The 19,178-nt window shown below is 45.3% G+C and overlaps 1 protein-coding gene across 12 annotated transcripts in view; it reads right to left on the reverse strand.

Annotated features, from left to right (window-relative positions):
* The window catches only part of Tmod (tropomodulin), a 68,894-nt gene that overhangs the window by 39,628 nt on the left and 10,088 nt on the right, over window positions 1-19,178 (reverse strand). The window contains exons 1-2 of one of the 12 annotated variants that reach the window (XM_076826921.1): window positions 8,174-8,314; window positions 7,382-7,687 (exon numbers count right to left, since the gene is read on the reverse strand). The exons of 9 other annotated variants lie outside the window; for them this stretch is intronic. In XM_076826921.1, the coding sequence (XP_076683036.1) occupies window positions 7,382-7,492 (111 nt within the window). In that variant the 5' untranslated portion in view covers window positions 7,493-7,687; window positions 8,174-8,314. Of the gene's footprint in view, window positions 1-7,381; window positions 7,688-8,169; window positions 8,315-19,178 lie in introns of those variants that run through there. 2 more of the 12 variants (XM_076826919.1, XM_076826920.1) reach the window with 2 other exon arrangements.

Below are 19,178 nucleotides of genomic sequence, written 5' to 3' on the forward strand. Positions count from 1 at the left end.
ACCAGTAATTCTAAGCAGAGTGAAACTCTAACCGCGTATTAAACTCGAATCATAGTGAAATCCACTAAATTCGGACACATCAGGACCAGAATACTTCGGCCCTATTAAATCACTGCCCCGACGTGAGAAATTTTATGGCCACTTTCACAAATAGAACTTGCTGAACGAAAGTATGCGTGCGCCATTAATCGATGCATAATCTATAAGTCTATAGAGTTAGCGATGATTTCTTACCCATTGCAGAAAAGTTTGCATGCAAATTACAGAAGATTGTAGTGAAAGTAACTCTACGTTCACGCGTAGAATTCCATCAGTGCGTTCTATCAACCAGCGAATGGGTGCAACGTCCTTTGCAACAGTAATTGCAATTCATCGCCACCGTTTACGACGAAAGTATTTACGACAAATTGCAAGTAGGGCGGAGCAAAAGGAGATGGGAAATTTAACGAGGGATATCTACTGCAAATCCTTTCTTTTTTTTTTCTAGACAGCGAGTGACATCCGTATGAGTAGGGAAGTACAGTGTATTCTCATCGCCCAAGGTCGCCCAAGATCTGAAAATACACCCGTGAATCGATCGTATGGGTCGAAATAGCAGCGCTGTTCGCGGATGTATTTTTATAAACGAGTCGGGGGAGGTGCTGGTCCAGCCTCTTTTCGCAGAGCAAAGATCAAAGACCCTGTCTTCCACGAGAACTTCCACCGCGACAGACTTGAAAGAGCTGCACGCGTTACCTTAAGTCGCGCTCACGCCTGTGCAACGTCGTGGAGGATGCACTTCAGACTTTGAGTAACTCTTTGACAAGAACAAAAATTTGGATGGATAGGTGCTCTATGTTTCGTCACAATTCACTTCGTACTGACCATGAAACAATACTTTACATCAGTATTTGTGTAGATGGAAGCTTAGAATTTCGAAGAATTGAAATCCAAGGCGATTGACGGATTTATGAATAATTGCATGGTAAATGACGTAATGTAATCTGTGATATATGTTCCCACATTTCATGCCCACCAAGTAGAGCTACTACATTTCAAAGGGAACTTGAGTAGAAGATACCTCTGAAGTCAGACACCGATATCCAACGCCACCTTAATTATATATTTCTAACGAAACACTTGATGAAGATGCAGATTCAATAGCGAATGGTAGGAAACTATTCAAAGGCTATAATAAAATTCAAACTCTAGAGTATTCAAAATGAACCCACGGGGAAAAGAGTTTCAGTACACTCCGAAATGAATTCCCTCAAAATCCCATAACTCAGATTTGGACGTAAAGTTTCCGGAGCACGTTCCCCAGACTTCGTGCTGCAAGAAAAACAGGGAAATCCAGGGAATCGATTCTCCCAGAGTGCCCGGCGTGTGTGCAGCTCCTCGGAGCGCGAAGAAGTAGTGCAGTGAAGTATCAGCGAGCGAGAAGCTCTCATTGATGGACGCGAATATTTCGACCCAGTTCCGACAGTGCTCGCGAAAGCCCGCGGATCTGCGAGTTCCTCGGCGCCAATAATAATATTGATGCTGGCTGCGATGAAAAAATAAAGCCAGCCAGCTGCTGGCGGACTGTTGAACGTAAGGAGCCACGTTTTCGACCCTCCGCGCGTTAAAAATACGAGCCATTATCCCAGCGAGCGAGCGAGAAAAATTCCCGTTCCTCCGCGATCTCCGCTGCGCCCAGCCACGGAGATTCTACTTGACGCGTGCTGCTCGCGAGATTCCTCCATGGCGTCTAACTACCCTCGCCTCTTATCTCTTACAGTTGCTTCGACGGCGAGAGCGTTCCAAGAGGATCACACGCTCTTCAGACACTGGCCCCGTATTAGGAAAGGCAATTTCAGGTTATAATTCTTTTATCCGCTGCCACTTGAGATTTTTAACCCTCCACTGCCGGCATGCTCCTCGTTGCTAGCGGGAAATGCAGGCTAGCACAGTTTGTTCGCTTAACGAGTGGATCGCAAATCTTCTCGCCGGGGCCACTACCTTCGTTGAACTGAAAAATCGTGCTTCTATATTCTAGGTTCTAGTACTTAAAACGTTTCTTCAAATGGGATGAGACTGAATAATTATATTACGACATTATATTCTCTCGAGATTCTCTTAACGAATTTCTGCTTCACGTGTATTCAGATTGGGAATCGTTGAAGGGAATTAGCACACCAGGTGACTAACGCCCAAAGCATCTATTGTAAGCAGCGGTTAATTCTCGTTTAACGATTTTCGAAAGTCCATTGGCACCGGAAGACGAGCGGATTCGAAGTTGCGATGGAGCATCATGGTGCCAGTCGCAAGCAGGATTAATAGGTGTGCCTTACGTCTCGTAAATAATTCAGGCAGGCGAATTTCGCGCTTCGCCAAAATCCACACGGTTAAATTATACCCGTTCTGAACTTAAACTCGCGGGATAAACGTGGCCTCGGGGGGGATGCAGGCGTAGAAGGTTTCCTATTCAAATTTCCTGCTAAGGAATGAACGAGTTTGTTTGCTAAAATAAAGAAACGAGTATCGTACTCGCGGGAATAAGAATTTTGTAACAAAAATAAGAATAACTTGCAAAGACACGAGTTTTTCAAAGTTACGCACCCTCGTCTACTTCAGAGTTAGTTAATCAAACAATGCTTCGAGGCTAAACTACCCTTCCTGATCTAGCAACTGTACTCTTCTCGACACTCCTGCACAGGATACCAGGGTTCTACGTAAGCGAGGAAAATCTCGATTAGGATGGTGGTACGTCGGTGTCACCAGCCACGGAACCGTCGTCGAAACGACAAGCGCGATACTTGGAAGTCACGGCGTTAATGGGATTTTAATCATCCGCGTGATTGCAGGGGGGGGAAAGCAAACTCTCGTTGGCGGGAGCCAAAGAAATCGTGCCAGGTGTCGGGGCGAAGCACGCCAAAAGGCCTAAACTTTGTACTCGTGTCGAATTAACGAGTTCCCAGCGACAATTTGTCACGGTAAGAGGAGCCAGTCGCGTTTCGTCTCTAAGCAATAGATGCACCCTCAGACGCGAGTTTCCTGCTGCTCCAACGACAGACTTCCACCGGGACGTCTGCGCGCGGTTCGTAAAACTTCCATTGCGTAATATTCCCTATTCTCCATCATTTCACCGATCCGCTATTTCTGGTCGAGTTTCGTGCCAGATGTCGCATATTTCGGCGACATCTAACCAACCGCGGGGAAAAGTATGCGCACGTGCTTCTTATTCTTATTTCGCGAGGCGGACTTTTACTGCGGAGAGCCACGGTTCGAATCTTGATGCCTATAAGAATTGTGGCGCGAAGCGGAAGAAGGATGATTTGGGGTAATGAATCATAGTCGACTAATTGAATCGTGTCGAGAGACAGAAATTTTCTTGCAAATGAATTCTATGTGTTTTCTCAACGAAGTGGCACATTGATCAGTGGACAATTGTACGTATCACACGCAACCTGACGCGGTAATCGGGATGACAAGACGCGAGCTTGCCTTTTATAATGTCACCTAGGATATTGTTTATTTCGCCGGCACTCAAGGTTGATCGCAATGAACACTCAGGACGCAAATATGCGCACCATGCTAAAAGTATGTACATAGGAGATCAGAGTGCCAAAACTCTTTGCGTCAACCTCTCAGTACCGAAAGACGAATGACAGGCAACATCCGTCGCTGTCGATATAGGAAACTCTAACAAGCTCGCGTCACTATTTAAAAGATCAATACAGTTTGCTCCACGACAACGCTTCACCTCCTGTCATTCGGCGAGCCGCCTTTCATCTCCTGACAGCTACCATTAACTACCTATTAGTCCCAATATCCTGTAATCACGGGGATATTTCTAACTGCAATGCTTTAGACACTGAATCTAATCAACCGCATAGAAACTTGCTCTAAATCCCAGACAATTAACACCCTTCCATCTATTTAAACTGGACAAGCGCAACGGGGACTTAAAATACTCGAATCCTCGAGCGTCGATGCTGCACGGATTCCCCGCACTTGTGACGTTCAACCCATCACGGTAAACAAAGTCGATGGTAGCCGCGAATAATAGTTTTGTTTGCTAAAAAAATTGGCTCCGCGAGGCTCGCGGCAGCTAACAATATGCGGCAGCCTAATAATACCCGGACCCGAGACGTGCACAGGTTTCGAGCCCACCAGATGCCATTCCAACGCAGAAGGTGAATGCTAGAGTACACCTCAAACCATTTATTTCGTTGAGCCGCGCAAGCTCACGGTCGGTCGTGTCTATTAAGTCATACTTCTATTACGATGCGGCAGCGTCTTCATTTTTCATCCGTCGGACACTGCCAAGACGTATAAATTCGCGAAGCAACTACACGACCAGATTCTGCCGCGAGCCTCGTCGAATCCGGTCCTTGATCCACCCCCACCGTCGGGCGTAAATCTTTTAAACGGCGAGCGATCCTCCCCCGCTGCCGGATTTCTCGAGCGGACTTTAAGGTGAACGCCAAGAGATCGCCCGGGTGGGGAGGACCTACGGAAGACAGCCTTTAGGGTCGCCTGGTCCGCCTCGTGTCCGTTTATCATCCGCGCAGATGATGCATCGCTGGGCAGGAACGATGCATCATAACGCGCCTTAATTATTCCCATAACTATGAATCTTGGGGGAACAGTCTTTCCGAGGAAAGTTAAATGGCGCACGACGAGCTCTTTTACGGCGACTCCTTTCGCGGATCGTCGTTGCCGCACGGCCGGAACAGACTTGCTGCTTGCCGTCGGAGCTTAACTTCGCGGTGGAAGACTGATTTCAGGGTGGCTAGCAATAACTTCGCAGTGCAACTAGGGTCTTCCTTTTATTGGTTTAGATTGTGCTATAGATGGATGAATCGGTGTTGACGTTCTTGCACTGTATGGTCTCGTTTCTCCTCCCTTTCCGAGGCAATCTTCGAATGTACCTACAGCTTCTTCTTACTCTACAAGCTTCGTCTACAGTACCTAGTAAACCACGAAACTGGGGGATGCTGGTTTAAAAGGTGTTTACAGTAAGGGTTGCTAAATTCGATGGGCTGCAGAACTGCGGGAATTTGTGAGACTAAGTAGTTAAAGCTCACAGCTGAGGGAAGAAGTGGAATGCTTCGAGGAAACCTTGCCATTTCTGATGACGACTGAACGAAGGCCAGAACGGAGATTTGGAACGAGACTGGTGATCTGGACCAGAGACGCGGCAATTGATCGGCACACGGAAGATCATCGAAGGTCTCCATAGACGTTTGCGGTTTCGAAACGTACGATATAGCGTGTTAGCTCGTAGACGACCTCCGCTATTTCCATCGGCAGAGCCTTCGTGCAGGCTTTTCGCGCCGACGTTGCTCCTATTTAAAATAAGCAGCTTTACGGTGCATCCGCGGCTCGCGCGGTGCAGGCCTTCACTCTTGTGTCATTCTTCTATTTCCAGAGGCCTCGCGCGTCTTTCATCGCCGCGACGTGCCCCTCGAAATCGGGCGGAGAAAAATTCAATAACCCCGCGCGAAGGAATCCCAGAACTGACAACTAACGAACAGCCGCGTGGCGATCTTTCTTATTCTCCCGCGAGTAGGTACAACCCGCGACGGCGAAACAGTGACTCCCATCGCTAATATAAATAACGAACGTTGTCGAACTTCCTTCCAAAAGCTCCTGCTTGCGTCACGCGATTAGTTAATGGCACTTTGCCGCGAGCCTGGCGCTAGCCTTTGGAAGCTTCGCCTAAAAAGCGGAACCTCTTCGTTGGCAAAAGTCAGACAATTAGAAGTAAATGGAGCGTGAAATGAAAGTTGCAAAACGGCATTGTGTGTTCCAAGCACGCGTTAACCTACTTCTAAAAATTCTAAAGGAACATGTGACTCCACCCACAGCTATCGGACACCTAAAGTAGCTAAAAAAGATTCAAGCGCGTCCCGTCAGAGTTCTGTAGCACCGAGGCCGATAGCTCAAGGTTTCGGCCCATTGCTAACAAGAGCAGCAATTTTTCGGGACAAGCGGAGGAAGAGTGGACAAAGGAACACGGGCAGCCAGCAGCCGCGATTACTCATCCCGTGCGCCCGCGATTTTCACGGGTGTTTATCACGGTTTTAGTTGGAGAGGCAGATCGGCCTTGGGTACTGGCAACGCTCCTATAAACGCAGGAACTTCTCCGAGAACGCTGCTTCCAAAAGCGTGGCTGCGTTACGCAAATTACCCGCGGTTTCGAGCTGGATGTCCGCTCGCGCCACAAACGTCACCCGCCCCGTCCACCTTTATTTAGCGGCCATTCCGAGGTTTCAGCTGGTATGCATCTGTGATCAAAGATCGCGGAGGAATGTCAGCGCTGGGTAATCCAACGATTGCTTTTATCACGATGTTCACGCGGGGCGACTTCGAATCCCCCTTCGAAGTGCTCGCGCAGAGATACAAGCAGCTGGAAGATGCGTGCCTCGGTATATTTGCGCGGCGAAGATGGGGCTGAAGCATGCGCTGTTTTGATTGGGCAATCTTCCTATTTCACATTTAGTTCCACCTGGTTTGATTTATCGGCCTGTACAGGAAATTTATTTGTCGTTTCCCGCGCAGTAAACAGTTATTGGGACGAGCCGCGGTTAGAGGAATGTATAGTACCGGTTAGAATTTCATTATGTGACGGAAGAATTGCGGTTTAGTCCCAGAAATGTCTAATTTTAGGGAGATTAAAGGTTGTATAGCGCACTGGCGATGCTGACTATGAAACAAACGCGATACGATCTAGCGGGATTAGGGGTTCACTATAAATATCGATAAGAGCTGCGGATACTCGTGATGCAAGTGCTGTTGGATTTCGAGCATCTGTGAGCAATTTGATGCTTCAGAAATAGTAAAAGAGATCGATATCTTCGCGATGATGCTAGAGAGATATCCGCAGTGGAAGAACGAAGTTTCTCGATACTCTGTTTTAAACAGAAATTCAAAGATAACTATTCAATGGCAAGTTTCAATCGACCCTCGATGCTCTGACGTCGATAAAATCGCAGGCCTGCAAAATGGTAATCGATGAGACGTGTAAACAATTTCCTCGGAACTTTACTGCCAGAAGCTCTCGCGAGAAACAGTTGTTAAGCCTTCGAATGCTACTCGCGAGAATCTGTTTACACGACAATGCAGTCCGAAGCCAGAGCCTCGTTTCTCAGGGCATCCATGTCTCGCTGTTTGTAAAATACGTCAGTAATAACAGCCTACACTACCTACTTAGCTAAAATAAAGTAGCACGACGGCAAACCATCGGGTAGCTAACTCTCGGGCTTACTTCAGGTCTCAAATAGACTAGGTAGACCTTACAGCGGCTGCTAGAAGCCTGCCACGAAGAAGGAAACACCTAAATTCGCTCGCTAAGTTAGTAGAGGATTGATTCGAATCCTGTTTCGTTATCCACCGTCTTCGTAAACGATCTTACCTCCCGCCTGGTCGTGGTGGTGGTGGTTTTACGGGTGGTGCTTTTCCTGGTCATGGAGCTGATGGTCTCGTGGGGCGAGTCCCAGTCCTGGAAAACCTCCGTGGTCGCCATGACGACTCGCGCGGTCCCTCAGACTGAATGCTCACTGTCAAAATTTCACTGGATCTCGCCAGAGAGTCCTAATCCCTTCACTGAGCTACGATACGCACTCGAAAGGTCTTGCACCTTGAACGATAATCCTTGAGCGGTAATCCAGCCGTTCCGCGCGTCGACAAGCGAAAGCACTAACAGCGTAATCGAGGAATCCTTCGGGCACAAGATGGTGGAGGTCTGAGATATTTTGATCAGAAGGGTTTCGGTGTTTGGGCTCCGAGGTATGGGTATGCAAAGGTGGATGTTTGTTGATAGTTCTCTGGATTTCAAATCTGGGGACCTAGAATTCTGGAATCTTGGAATCCTAGAATTCTAGAATCGTAGCACTCTAGAATACTAGCACTCTGGAATCCTAGCACTCCAGAATTCTGGGACACTAGAGTTCTAGCACTCTGGAATCCTAGCATCCTAGAATCTTGAAATTCTAGAATTTCAAAATCCTAGAGTCCCAGGATCCTAAAATTCTGGAATCCCATATTCCTCCTGCTTTAGACCACTAGCAAAATTCCTCAGATTTTTAGATCATCAGATATGAGTGAGCAAAAGATTCGTGCTTCGTCCTCTGACCAAATTTCCAGAATGTTCCTCGATTACGGGGCTCGAGGATCGATTGACTCATCGCCCACGATCGATACCTACGTGCTCGCCCCATCGGACGAACCCGGTTGCCTACGAGGACGCGACCAATCGGCGATACGACTCCGCGGGTGTTTGCTTCTTCGTTGTGGACGAATGCGCGATACGAGGTGGATCACGCGCGACTGAGCTTACGAAGCACGCTTCAGCTTCACCGCGAGTCAACCGCTCCGCGCCCCATCCGCAGTCTAATTCCAGAAATACGGAGAAACATGTATAATTAGGACGTCGACGGCCACCACGACGTCGCCCCGACGCCACGCGAAAAGAACCGCGATCAGAGCTCTCGTGATCGCGAGCCTACGTAGCTGTCGCGGATGGATCTATGGAGCGCGCAATGTCAAGGGATTATCGAGGCACCGTCCACCCAGTGCTTTTCTGTCGATGGATCTATGGAACCTTGAAATGAAAGAAATAGTGCACTTTTCAACGTCTTCTCACTGAAAAATCCATCTCTACCCACATGGTCCTCGTTACGTGGAACAGTGATATCAAAGGTAAAAATTCTGCTCTACTCTCACTCGTATTTAAGTGGAAATGATTGCCACCAAATTGAAGATCCATAGTCCCAACTTTGATCCTTAGAAATCCATGACAGAGTAAGTCATACGACGTCTGCCAGAAGCAAATATGTGCTTCGACAACGATCCATAAAATTCCTGCTCTGCATTCACATTCGCCAGGTTACAAAACACTTGGATAACAGGTTCAATAGCTCCTTCCATCCCGCTCTACGCCGTCCACGTATTTCGCGCATCCCTGAGTCAAGAATCGGTGATAAATCACGGCACACGCGGGACAAGGATACAGGCGGCGGTGCGGGGCATCAGTCTTCCAGTTTTAAAATTTCTGGCGCAAAGTGTTCGCGATAGCAGCGGCGAGTTTTCAATTTTCCCTCTATCCGCGATGGATTGCGCTCCCGCGGCCCCGTCCTCCAGATAAATTTCCATCGAAATTTATCACTGGAAGCGTCGATTGGTTCTCCTCGAGCGCCACTCGTCAAATATCCAGCGCTGCCCGAGCTTAAGGGAAACAAAGGGCCTTGATTGCGAGGGCAGAGGGGCTGGCGGAGGGGTGGGGGCGGACAAAACCCGGAAAAAACGAAACAACCCAGAGGCGAGGGAAGCGTGACGCGCATCCGCCGAAGAATAATGGGAGCCGTGGTCTCTATTTCGGCCACGCAGCCCGATAAATAAATCAAATATCGACGTTATGCCCCCGTAAATCGAATTCCTCTGCAACTGGCTACGCTGACAGCCGCGACAGTATGAATGAACTCGTAAGACATTTCTACGTTTACGAGCGGGGCCGCTCGAACCGCTATATTTATGTCGATTTTATGCGTCACTGTCGAGCACGGATCCTTTGTGGAAAAGGAGTGACGACCGGGAAAGGATCGAGAGTCCACAGAAGTATAAAAGAGGACACTGGTGATGCGACAGAGTTAGAGAAATTTTTTTTCGAATTAATTGGAATGTTATTTGAATCTTGATAATTCTATGTCTTCGTGGGGTTCTTGGCTTTAGGCAATGGGGAACTGTAGAAATTAAATATCCCGGCTGGTGCATGGATAATGGTTAATACTATTTTAAGGAAAATTGATGAACGTAGAATTATGTTTAAGAGCTTCCAGCTTTAACCTCTTAAGATATATTTGTTATTTTTCAACGAGTCGTGTGCAGTGATTTATTTGGCCACTTTCGCTATACTTAATTTCAACGTTCAACTTCGATATTGTAATCGAGGAGAGACGACAGTAAATATAAAGCGACACGCATTGTATTTCGCTTACCATGAAATATTATCGATTCCCGTAGAAAAATAGTATTTCCTCGGTGATTCTTATTTCTGGTTGCTTCTAAAAAAAAACTGTATATTATGAACGTTGGTAGAACCGTTGTCGAGGAGCTGAGGTTCACGATCAACGGCGTTCTATTTCGATTACTGGCTCCAGCCAGAGTACGAAAAATGATGCATCAAAATCATTTCCACGCTAATAAAGGTACTGTCTAATCAAGAAAAATGATATTCCACAATGTGAATAATTATTCTAATCAAAATAAAGCAACTAATTGTTAACATCTGATACACAAGTAACTTGTTACTGAATGTCTGTGTAATTAAACTAAATTACAATTGAGATGTACCATCAAGTTATTATAAAATTTTGAAACTTTGTATATAGCACAATACCACCAACAAAAATTAACTGAAAGGTTTATATATCATTAGTGTGGGAAGTTGATAAATTATTTTTGCCATTTGCAAATTTCAAATTACTTCACATTATTGGATACAAGCTGAGCAGATGTAAAATAGTCGATGATTTAATTTAAAGGCAAGTACTATTTCGAATCGGTGTCGCTATTCGGTTAACAAACCAGCGATTAATAAGGTATTAATGCATCGGTGTCATCGCGACACCAAACTTCGTACTACGAGCCAACCTCGTTTAACTCTCCACACAAGCGTCCCTCTTCCTCGGAATTGAATTTGGCACTATCTTGGGGGATAATTTATCCGATGCTCTAAGATCTTTGTATTGAGAGACTTATTTGAAACCTAAAGTTCACGACAACCCACTCGAGAAGTTTGTTTCTTCCCACGTGAATAATCGGATGTATGCAAGTCAACAAAAAGTCTATCGTCATTCTTCAAACAGCAATGTATCTTCTTGAATGTCTACGTTTGTAGCCCATTTTTTAACGAGTGAAAAACATATACGCTGTGAGCATCGTCTAAACGTGATAATAGCAAAACCGTCGATAAAAGTCGTTAACCGCTCAGATGTTATTTCGAGGAAAGAGCAACAAATTCTCGAAATAATACGTTGCAAATACAATGTTCAATATTAGAATGTTCTATTTATTGATAGCAATCGGTATTTATAAAACAATTTCAGCTGTAACGTTAGACGCGCCCACGGCTTACACTACTGATCTATGTCTGACCACATACTGAGCGGTTCCACTTGCTCGTCCTAGCAGCAACCAGTTCACGGAGAAAGAAAACTCCATGCCACTTACACATTATTCCCTGCATATAATCTTCTTCTAATCCCGACTATGTTACATCATTTTACTCGTCAAGAAATGGGCTACCAGCGTAGGTAGCTGAAAACGTGCGTGGCTATTTAAAACAATTGAGATAATGTTGATATAAAAGGATGAACTCCCGCGACGAAAACAGTTCCTGAAAAATGTTTGATATTTCTCTTAATTCGAGATATATTAAATTGCAATTATTTACTCTATTTATCACCCTACAGTACCTGTTGCACACATATTTCAATACACTTAGAAGCGTTTTAATCATTTTGAAGCAATTATAACTAAATCTTTGAATTCTATTTGTGCACTGAACCCATCTGAATGATAACAAATCGTCTGCTCTCCTGACTACTACTCGATCCAAAGAAGCGGACCTCAGACATAAATATTCACGAGCGCAGCTCGTTCTACCACTATACAAACAGCACCAAATATGGCTGCGTGCAGGGGGACACGTGAATGCAGCTGCGCAAAACGCATTGCGAAACATCAAATTCTTCGCTCGGGAGTCACTTTAAAGCAGCTTGGCGCTGTGCAGCGCTAGCGCGACATTCCGGAAGCGTCAGTTTCCAAAGGAACAAGCTAAGTCTCGAGACAGCAAGCCAGGTAGTCGTCACCCCGACGACGTGAATCCTCATCGTAAGCCATCCGAGATTTCTTTGGCAGCGGCCTCAGATTGTGCGAGCCGCAGCCCCTATAGTTAATCTAACAATTCGAACACGGAAGAAGAGCTGGGTAGGAAGACAAGCGAGAGAAAGACGGCATTCTCTGCGAGCGATGAATCGCTTCGGTCTGGGCATTAATTAATGCCTTTGTCGACTGAAGCATTATTACCAGGTTCGCGGAAGACCTAAACGATATTCGCAACGTCCTGTTTGCTTATCCCTCTAACCATATCCCGCGGAGGTAATTTGCAGATCTCTCTGCCTCTATATAAAGTCTGTCCGCCGGATCGTAAAGTGGGTTGAAAATTCTTTGATGAGGGTGGTCGCACCGTACAAACATTAAGCGACTTATGCCTTGCGTGTCTACTATAAGTACACTCAACGTTTAATATTGTAGACACATTATAACGCTCTCAAAACACTGCACCAGTAGTATCGCCGCCCTAAACGCGCGAACCTTGCCAAACTACGATGTTTATATGGACTTCGGACTTTTACGCGCGTCTAATATTGTACATCCGAATAGTTCATAAAACGTGAATAGGAAGTTATTTGCGGAATATTGCGCCCACTTTGTATGTACTTTTTCGTGGAAAATCCCCCGGATCCGCTGCCGCTATGCTTCATGGGATATCCTATGCGTTACTCAAACAAATCTCATAACAATGTTCGCCGGTAGGGTTCCCTTAATTCGAGCGAACCAATAAACGAGCCGACAATGTTCAGTAGGCTATGCAATCACACAGAGCGTCGAGGAAATGGAGGAGGAATCGCACCAGCAAAGAATGCAACTGTGCGCGAAGGGGAAGTTAATATATCGAAGATCCAAACACCGTCTGGCCAGGTTTGGTTCCGCGATCGCGCTTCATGGCAGATTTATAGCGCCGATGGATGTTCGATGTTAAACGACGGGAACGGCCAGTAACCACCCACAAAATGGATTATTTATAAACGTAATTCCGTTTAGTCCACACCCAGATAGATGGCAACACCAGCTGAAAGCTTTCGCGAGAACCTGAAAGCTCACGGAGCGGAAAGCTTTGCTCGGAGAACCGCCAGATGGAGGCGAGCTTACGTCCTGGCTACCAAGAGGCAGAGACTCGGGCGTTCATCGAATAAATCTGGATTGGAAGGAGCATTTCGATAAAGATTTGGTAGAATGAATTTTCTTTGAGTTTAGGAAGGAGACAGTTTCCTTCCCTTTGGAAAGGATTCTTAAATTTTCTTGGAATAGGATTTCTTTGCTGGTGTCTAGATCTTTGAGAGAGTCGGATCTTCGTTCGAATAAGCTTCCTTTGGATTTTACTGGTGAAATGTATGTGATTATTAATGATGAATACATTTTAATTCAGAAAGGGAGGAAATGAAATTGAAATTGTACATGTAGATAAAAGATTGCCTCGAAGGAGCTTTCGTATAATATTCTGAAAAAGTTTGAGTATTAATTATCGTCCCAATTGCTGAGCTTGCAGGAAAATGTGGCTTGAGATTTCAGAAAGGGCAACGTGCTTCGAGTTTCGACCGCCTTTTTTGTTTCACTTAATGTACGTTTTCGTTATTAAAACCCGCCTAGACCCTCGAAGGGCAATATGAGGATCCTGGCGACACCAGCTTTATTAAACTGTGGGCTACGTTACCGCCCACAGATGCAATTTTTTTAAAGATAAATGAACGTCTTGGAAATGTAGTCCTGTACGTCCTATCAGTGGATTATTAAACTCGAGCGATGCTTATCCCACGTGTTATGATGCTCGAAGGCTACCCTTACGTAATATATGATCTATAGGATCATAAATGAACCTCCAATGTAACTCTTTTGACTGGAATATAGCCACCCAAATAAAGATTGTGATTAGTAACCGATATTGTATAATACTAGTAATTCTCAAAGCTTAATTTTAAATTCTTTGACCCCTGATAAAGGCGAATACAATGCCGAAGGCTTTCCTCTACATCTGTGACAGGTTCTATTTCAATATGCTTGAAATTCAAGTTGAGTTTAAATTAACTCTGATGTGAATTAGCACTGTCAATTCTGAATTAGAATAAGTTTACGATGTAAGGTAACTCTAAGATAGCACTTCTAAGTAACGATGACAATAAATATTTACCCAATAAAAGATTGAACTTCGAAACCTATTTCTCGATTCTATGACAGAAAGAACGCTGCCTTTGGATCTGACAGTAATAAACAGCCAAAATACCTATTTACAGCACGAGTCTTTGAACTGCGATACATCAGATTTGGCAAATTGCAGGCGAGCAACTTTTGGCAGCGTGGTGTGACACGTAAATATGAAAATATCTAAGAAAACGTCCAGCAAATATGCAAGCTTAATACAACGAACCGGGTCACGTCGAATTCTAATCATTCCATCCAAGTAGGAAAGAAAATCGCGGACCTCGCGACTGTTCTATTAAACGAAGCCATAATTAGTTAAATACAGAAAACGCATGCACGTTCTCGGTCGCAGTTTCTTTGACGTTCATTCCGCGAGTAATTAATTCTACTCCCTAATTAGCCTCGCGTTCCGTGGATTGTTCTGGTTCCTCGGGTTGGAAATGGTTGGAAACTCCGCGGTATAAATTTGTTGGTTTGAAACGCGGTTTGATATTCGCAATTCCAGCAACCCGTCCCTTCCAACTTCATCCTTTAATCGGTGGATGTCACACTTCCTTCGTGTCTCCATTATTTTAACACTAATCGTATTTTAAACTTCTACAATATTTTCTAAGGGACTGGGAAGATTTACCGAAATCTCCCATGAATATTGAGTTGTTCCCGTGTTCGCAGGCCGCTGCGAGAGTAGCCGAAGAAACTTTCCACGCTCGAGAGGGTTTCGAGTAGGATGATATTTTTATGTCCCCTTCCACCGACTCCCACCCGATGTTGGTATCACTTACGTCATAGGTCTCACGGTCAATATGATTGTTTTCGTCCACGTTACATCGAAAGAGCTTAGTATTTTGGGACGTGGACCTTCCTCAATCGATTTCCACTACTTTCTGCCGAATGCGCACAAATTATCCCAATTCCAAGTCGATTAAGTAAAAACTGCCAGCGACAAAGACTTGCGAGATGGACGTTGTAAAAATGTAAAATTAACATTGCAGAATGGAATATTAAGGCAGAGATTAGCGCTGGACCTTAGAAGCATTCTCTTTACGAAAGCTCTGTGGTGAAGAGACACGATTCCTCGGGCGCGGTAATTGTTTGTTTAAAGAAACAGCCGAGTCGTCTGTCATGGGCCACAGGCACGTGCAGGTTATTGCATAACAAGGAGCCTTTTTATTGAGAACGCGTTATTTCTGTCGCGAGGTTATATTTTGCGAAAGCACTTTCGACGGAATCGAGGAAAAATTTGTCGCGACGGACGCGAAAGTGCGCGCCCCGTGTCCACTCTCAGCCTTTGATTAAAAATACGAGAACCTCAGCAAAAAGTGTCTTTATTTTTATTCATAGGAGACCCACACGTTTCTAGCCCAGAGAGCGCCGACACCAATGTTTATGGCACGTGCGACACTTGTTTCAGAAACTTCTTTCCGTCCACTGTGAAATGCTGCTGGAAGGTGCTTCTTTGACTTCGCGAAGTTAATGTTAAACGAATTCTGTCAAATTTACGAAGTTGCTTTCTGTTTTACGGTTCAGTTCAGATTTGCTAGTGTATACTCACACAATTTTCTATTCTTTGACTGGAAATGCTTGGAGACTACGTTCGCATCTTTCTTCGGGCCAGGGAATATTCTGGGATTTGAAATATTTGGGGAAATCGAACGAAATGGAGGAGGAGTGCAGATGTGACAGGTAAATGAATTTACTAAAAGTAAGATCCTTCCTTCTTTTCGAGACAATTAATGTGCTCCGTAGTCCTAGCAAGCGTCTAGAGGTCCAGACACTCCCTACGGATAATCTTTCCAAACTTCGTGCGCATCTTTCAATTCTATAAGCGCATAAACTCTACAGGGGCTACGTGTTAAACACAAACACGTTCGTGAAAGCTTTCGCAGTGCTTTGAAAAGGTTTCGATCGACTATCTTAGCTTTCTATCCACACGAAAGCCTAGAAAGTGGAATGATTACCAACCAAAGAACTGATTTTCTCAATCGACCGACAGTTCAACTAGTTCAGCACGATTCCATTCGAATAACAAGCAAGGAGGAACAGCTGTTTATCCGTCAGCGATAAAGTACTATAATATGGAAGACTATACTTGACAGAGACGCCGACATCTCCGATGACACGGGGAATGGCGAATTCTTCTGGCGTAAATCAAGCCAAAGAAACGGCGGGCAAGGTGTCTGCACGCTTTCCTCTGCGAACGAGGGAAAACCTTCAAAGGAGAGCCGTAAATCATATCTGCGAGATGTAAGTACAATCCTCTAAGCTCGTTTGGTCGCTTTACGAGCATGCGCGAGTGGCCTGGCCAGAAAAAGGCCTTTCTTCCGAGGCGAAATCATGGTGGAAACAAAGAAGATTCGAGGAACGAGTAGACAAAGTGCGTGAACAAGTACAAAGACCGTGGCAAGCCGAGTAGAATTTCTTAGAGTGTGTTAGAAATGAATTTCTTCGAATTACACGAGAAGATGGCGAAATAGTACATCGATCACTTTCCTCAAGTTATGCTTCGTAAATTGTATTTATATAAAACACCATTTGCTCCTCTGTGGTTTAGATTTTCGATCCGCCCCCAATTAATTCGCAGTCCGCTCCTATTTTCGTTCGTTCGTTAAAAGGAGAGAAACAAAAGGATGAAGAATCATCGGAGCTTCTGAGAAGAAACAAATCTCTGCGCATCCACTTGGGAGCGCACAAGGACAATGACACTGCAGACCCACTGAGGACATGGCAGTGGTCCGACGCGACCAGCTGGCGGCGATTTGTTACCCCACATATTGGCTCGCCGAACACCATTAAAATTGACGAGTACGCGATCGCCGTTCCCACTTGCTGTCGTATTTCCGTCCCGATTTCAAACGCGAATCGTACAAGAAGCTCCGTCTAAGTTTAGGGGTACACGATCAGTTTACACCGCTCATCGACGGGTCGGGGGAAACGAAGGATTAGTCTTCTTCTGTTCGGAATCTTTAATTATATTCAACGACTTGACGATTAAATGCAGGGGTAGCTTCGTAAGAATTTGAATTCAGAGAGGTGTCTAAATAAAACGAATCGACGCACGAGCTTCAAGGTTCGCGGGAGCGTTAGTTCGTGTGGGGGAGAATAAATTGAATGGAACGAAGAATAATTTATTTCCTTTCGCTGAAATTGGCTGACTTAATTATTAAGCGTAGGTGGAGTATTGTAGTAATTCAGATTCAGGGATAAGCGTCTGAATAAATCGACTTGAGTTGAAAAAAGGATATTAACGGTTGGCTGAAGGGTAAAGAATAATTCCTATCTCCCTACTCAGGATTCTTCATAGTATTCGCTCACCTGTTGAGTGAATAAAAGAACACTAGGAACGGTTTACCTAATTATTCTCTTTGGAGTTAAAGCTGCGGGAAAGAGTCTTGCGATCTTACGCAACAGTATATCACAGGTCGTCGAACTTATTTTAAAAATAACTGTTACTCTCTTTAAATCTCCTTTACGGCTTCGTCTACATCGTTCTGCACGCACACACTGTAATCTACGACACCGACGAATGGTTTCGTTTAAACAAAATGCATGATTTTTTAAAAGAAATCCTCTTTCTATGAAATCAATCAACGCCAGTCGCAAACATTCCCTCGTGCCTTCGTTCCAAAACGAAGAAGAAACCTATCTGCTTCTAGCAACCCATTCTGTACACTAAATACAATCTTCCTAACTCGACAACACCGCCCGACACTTCAACCCATTCAAATTCTACACTAAACACCCGATTTCCAATTTAAACCACGAAAGAAACAACCAGTCTTCAACTTCATCCTTTCATCCTCCACGAACTGAACAAACCCAATACCGATTTTCCTCCTCCCGCCAGTACACTCAAGAACACACCGCTCCATTTCGTCGGATGTCCAAAGGCGACGGTGCAGATCGAGCTGGACCGAGCGGTGCAGCGTGAAGTCGATCGGGAAGCAACCGATGTTCCAGGGGGAGGGACCCGCGGACGGCCTCGGGGGGGGGGTATAAAATCGAGGAAAGGATCAGGCAGTAAAGCGAGGACGGACAACTAAGCGAATCTATTTCGAGAATCGGCTGCGGATCGGCCTCGGTGCGTCGAGCATGACCGAGCACCCAACGAGAGAGCGTTCGCTAATTGAGACGCCAGAGGCATCGACCAGAAACCAAAACGGAAGCCGCACACCCGCTCTTCCCTCGTCACGGACACGCCCGCAACGCGCGCGCGCGCTCGCGATCACCCACCGACGAAATTGCCCCTGGATCCCAGCCTCGACACTCGTCTGTCGCAGACGTACGTAAAACACTGCATCCCCCTGTCCCCACCATCTTGATTAAGTTTCTTCTTCCACGAACCGCGCGCGCTCGGGGCGCGTTGGGTGCTCAGGTTGGAAATTCGATTCGAGACCCTGCAGGGTGGATAGGTTTGAACGATGGGTGTGGAGTTTAACGCGGAATAGAATGCTGAAAGGCTTTAGCCGTGGAGGGGTGCGTTATTTACGATCAACAGCTTGAATATTTTTATTGGAGGTATGGTGAAATATTTGATGCGGAGGAGATGTTGCCGGGGAATGGATTGAGTGGTTAGATGTGACGATGGAAGGTACGTTATGGGTTAGGCTTGGAATTAATTGAGTACACTTTAAGTGTTTCCTGGAAGCTTGAATAATTAACAGCATCGGCGGGTCGATCTTTTTTCAGAAGGCTAGTCGAACCTGGAACACGCGTATACAGTATTGGACATATCGATTGCATCACTTGAATAAACACTCTGTTATTATTAGCACTGGGAAAATATTATTGCAGAATTTATTTATTGCAAAAATGTGTAACTGGCTATCTCGGCTAAAACAAGTCGTGGCCAAGGTACGACTCATTTTGTCAATCATAATGCTAGGAAAATTATGCGTACTGCGTAAATTCGGGTGAGGCAATAAGTATTTCTGTGCTTAACGAATATGCAGGAGGATTGAATAGAGCACGTCACAAAGTTTGCAGGTTCCCTTTACGCTTCGAATTAAAGAAATACATCTGCAAGTCCTATATTTCCTAATTACCCTGTACCTCGAACAAAAGATTGGCAATCGACCTGAAATAAAACCTGAGATACCTGAGATACCTGAGATAAATTCTAATTTAATATAACTCTCCCTGGTAAACCCGACACCACACCTACAACGCCTTTG

This window comes from Andrena cerasifolii, chromosome 14, assembly GCF_050908995.1.
Source record: "Andrena cerasifolii isolate SP2316 chromosome 14, iyAndCera1_principal, whole genome shotgun sequence".
NCBI lineage: Eukaryota > Metazoa > Arthropoda > Insecta > Hymenoptera > Andrenidae > Andrena > Andrena cerasifolii.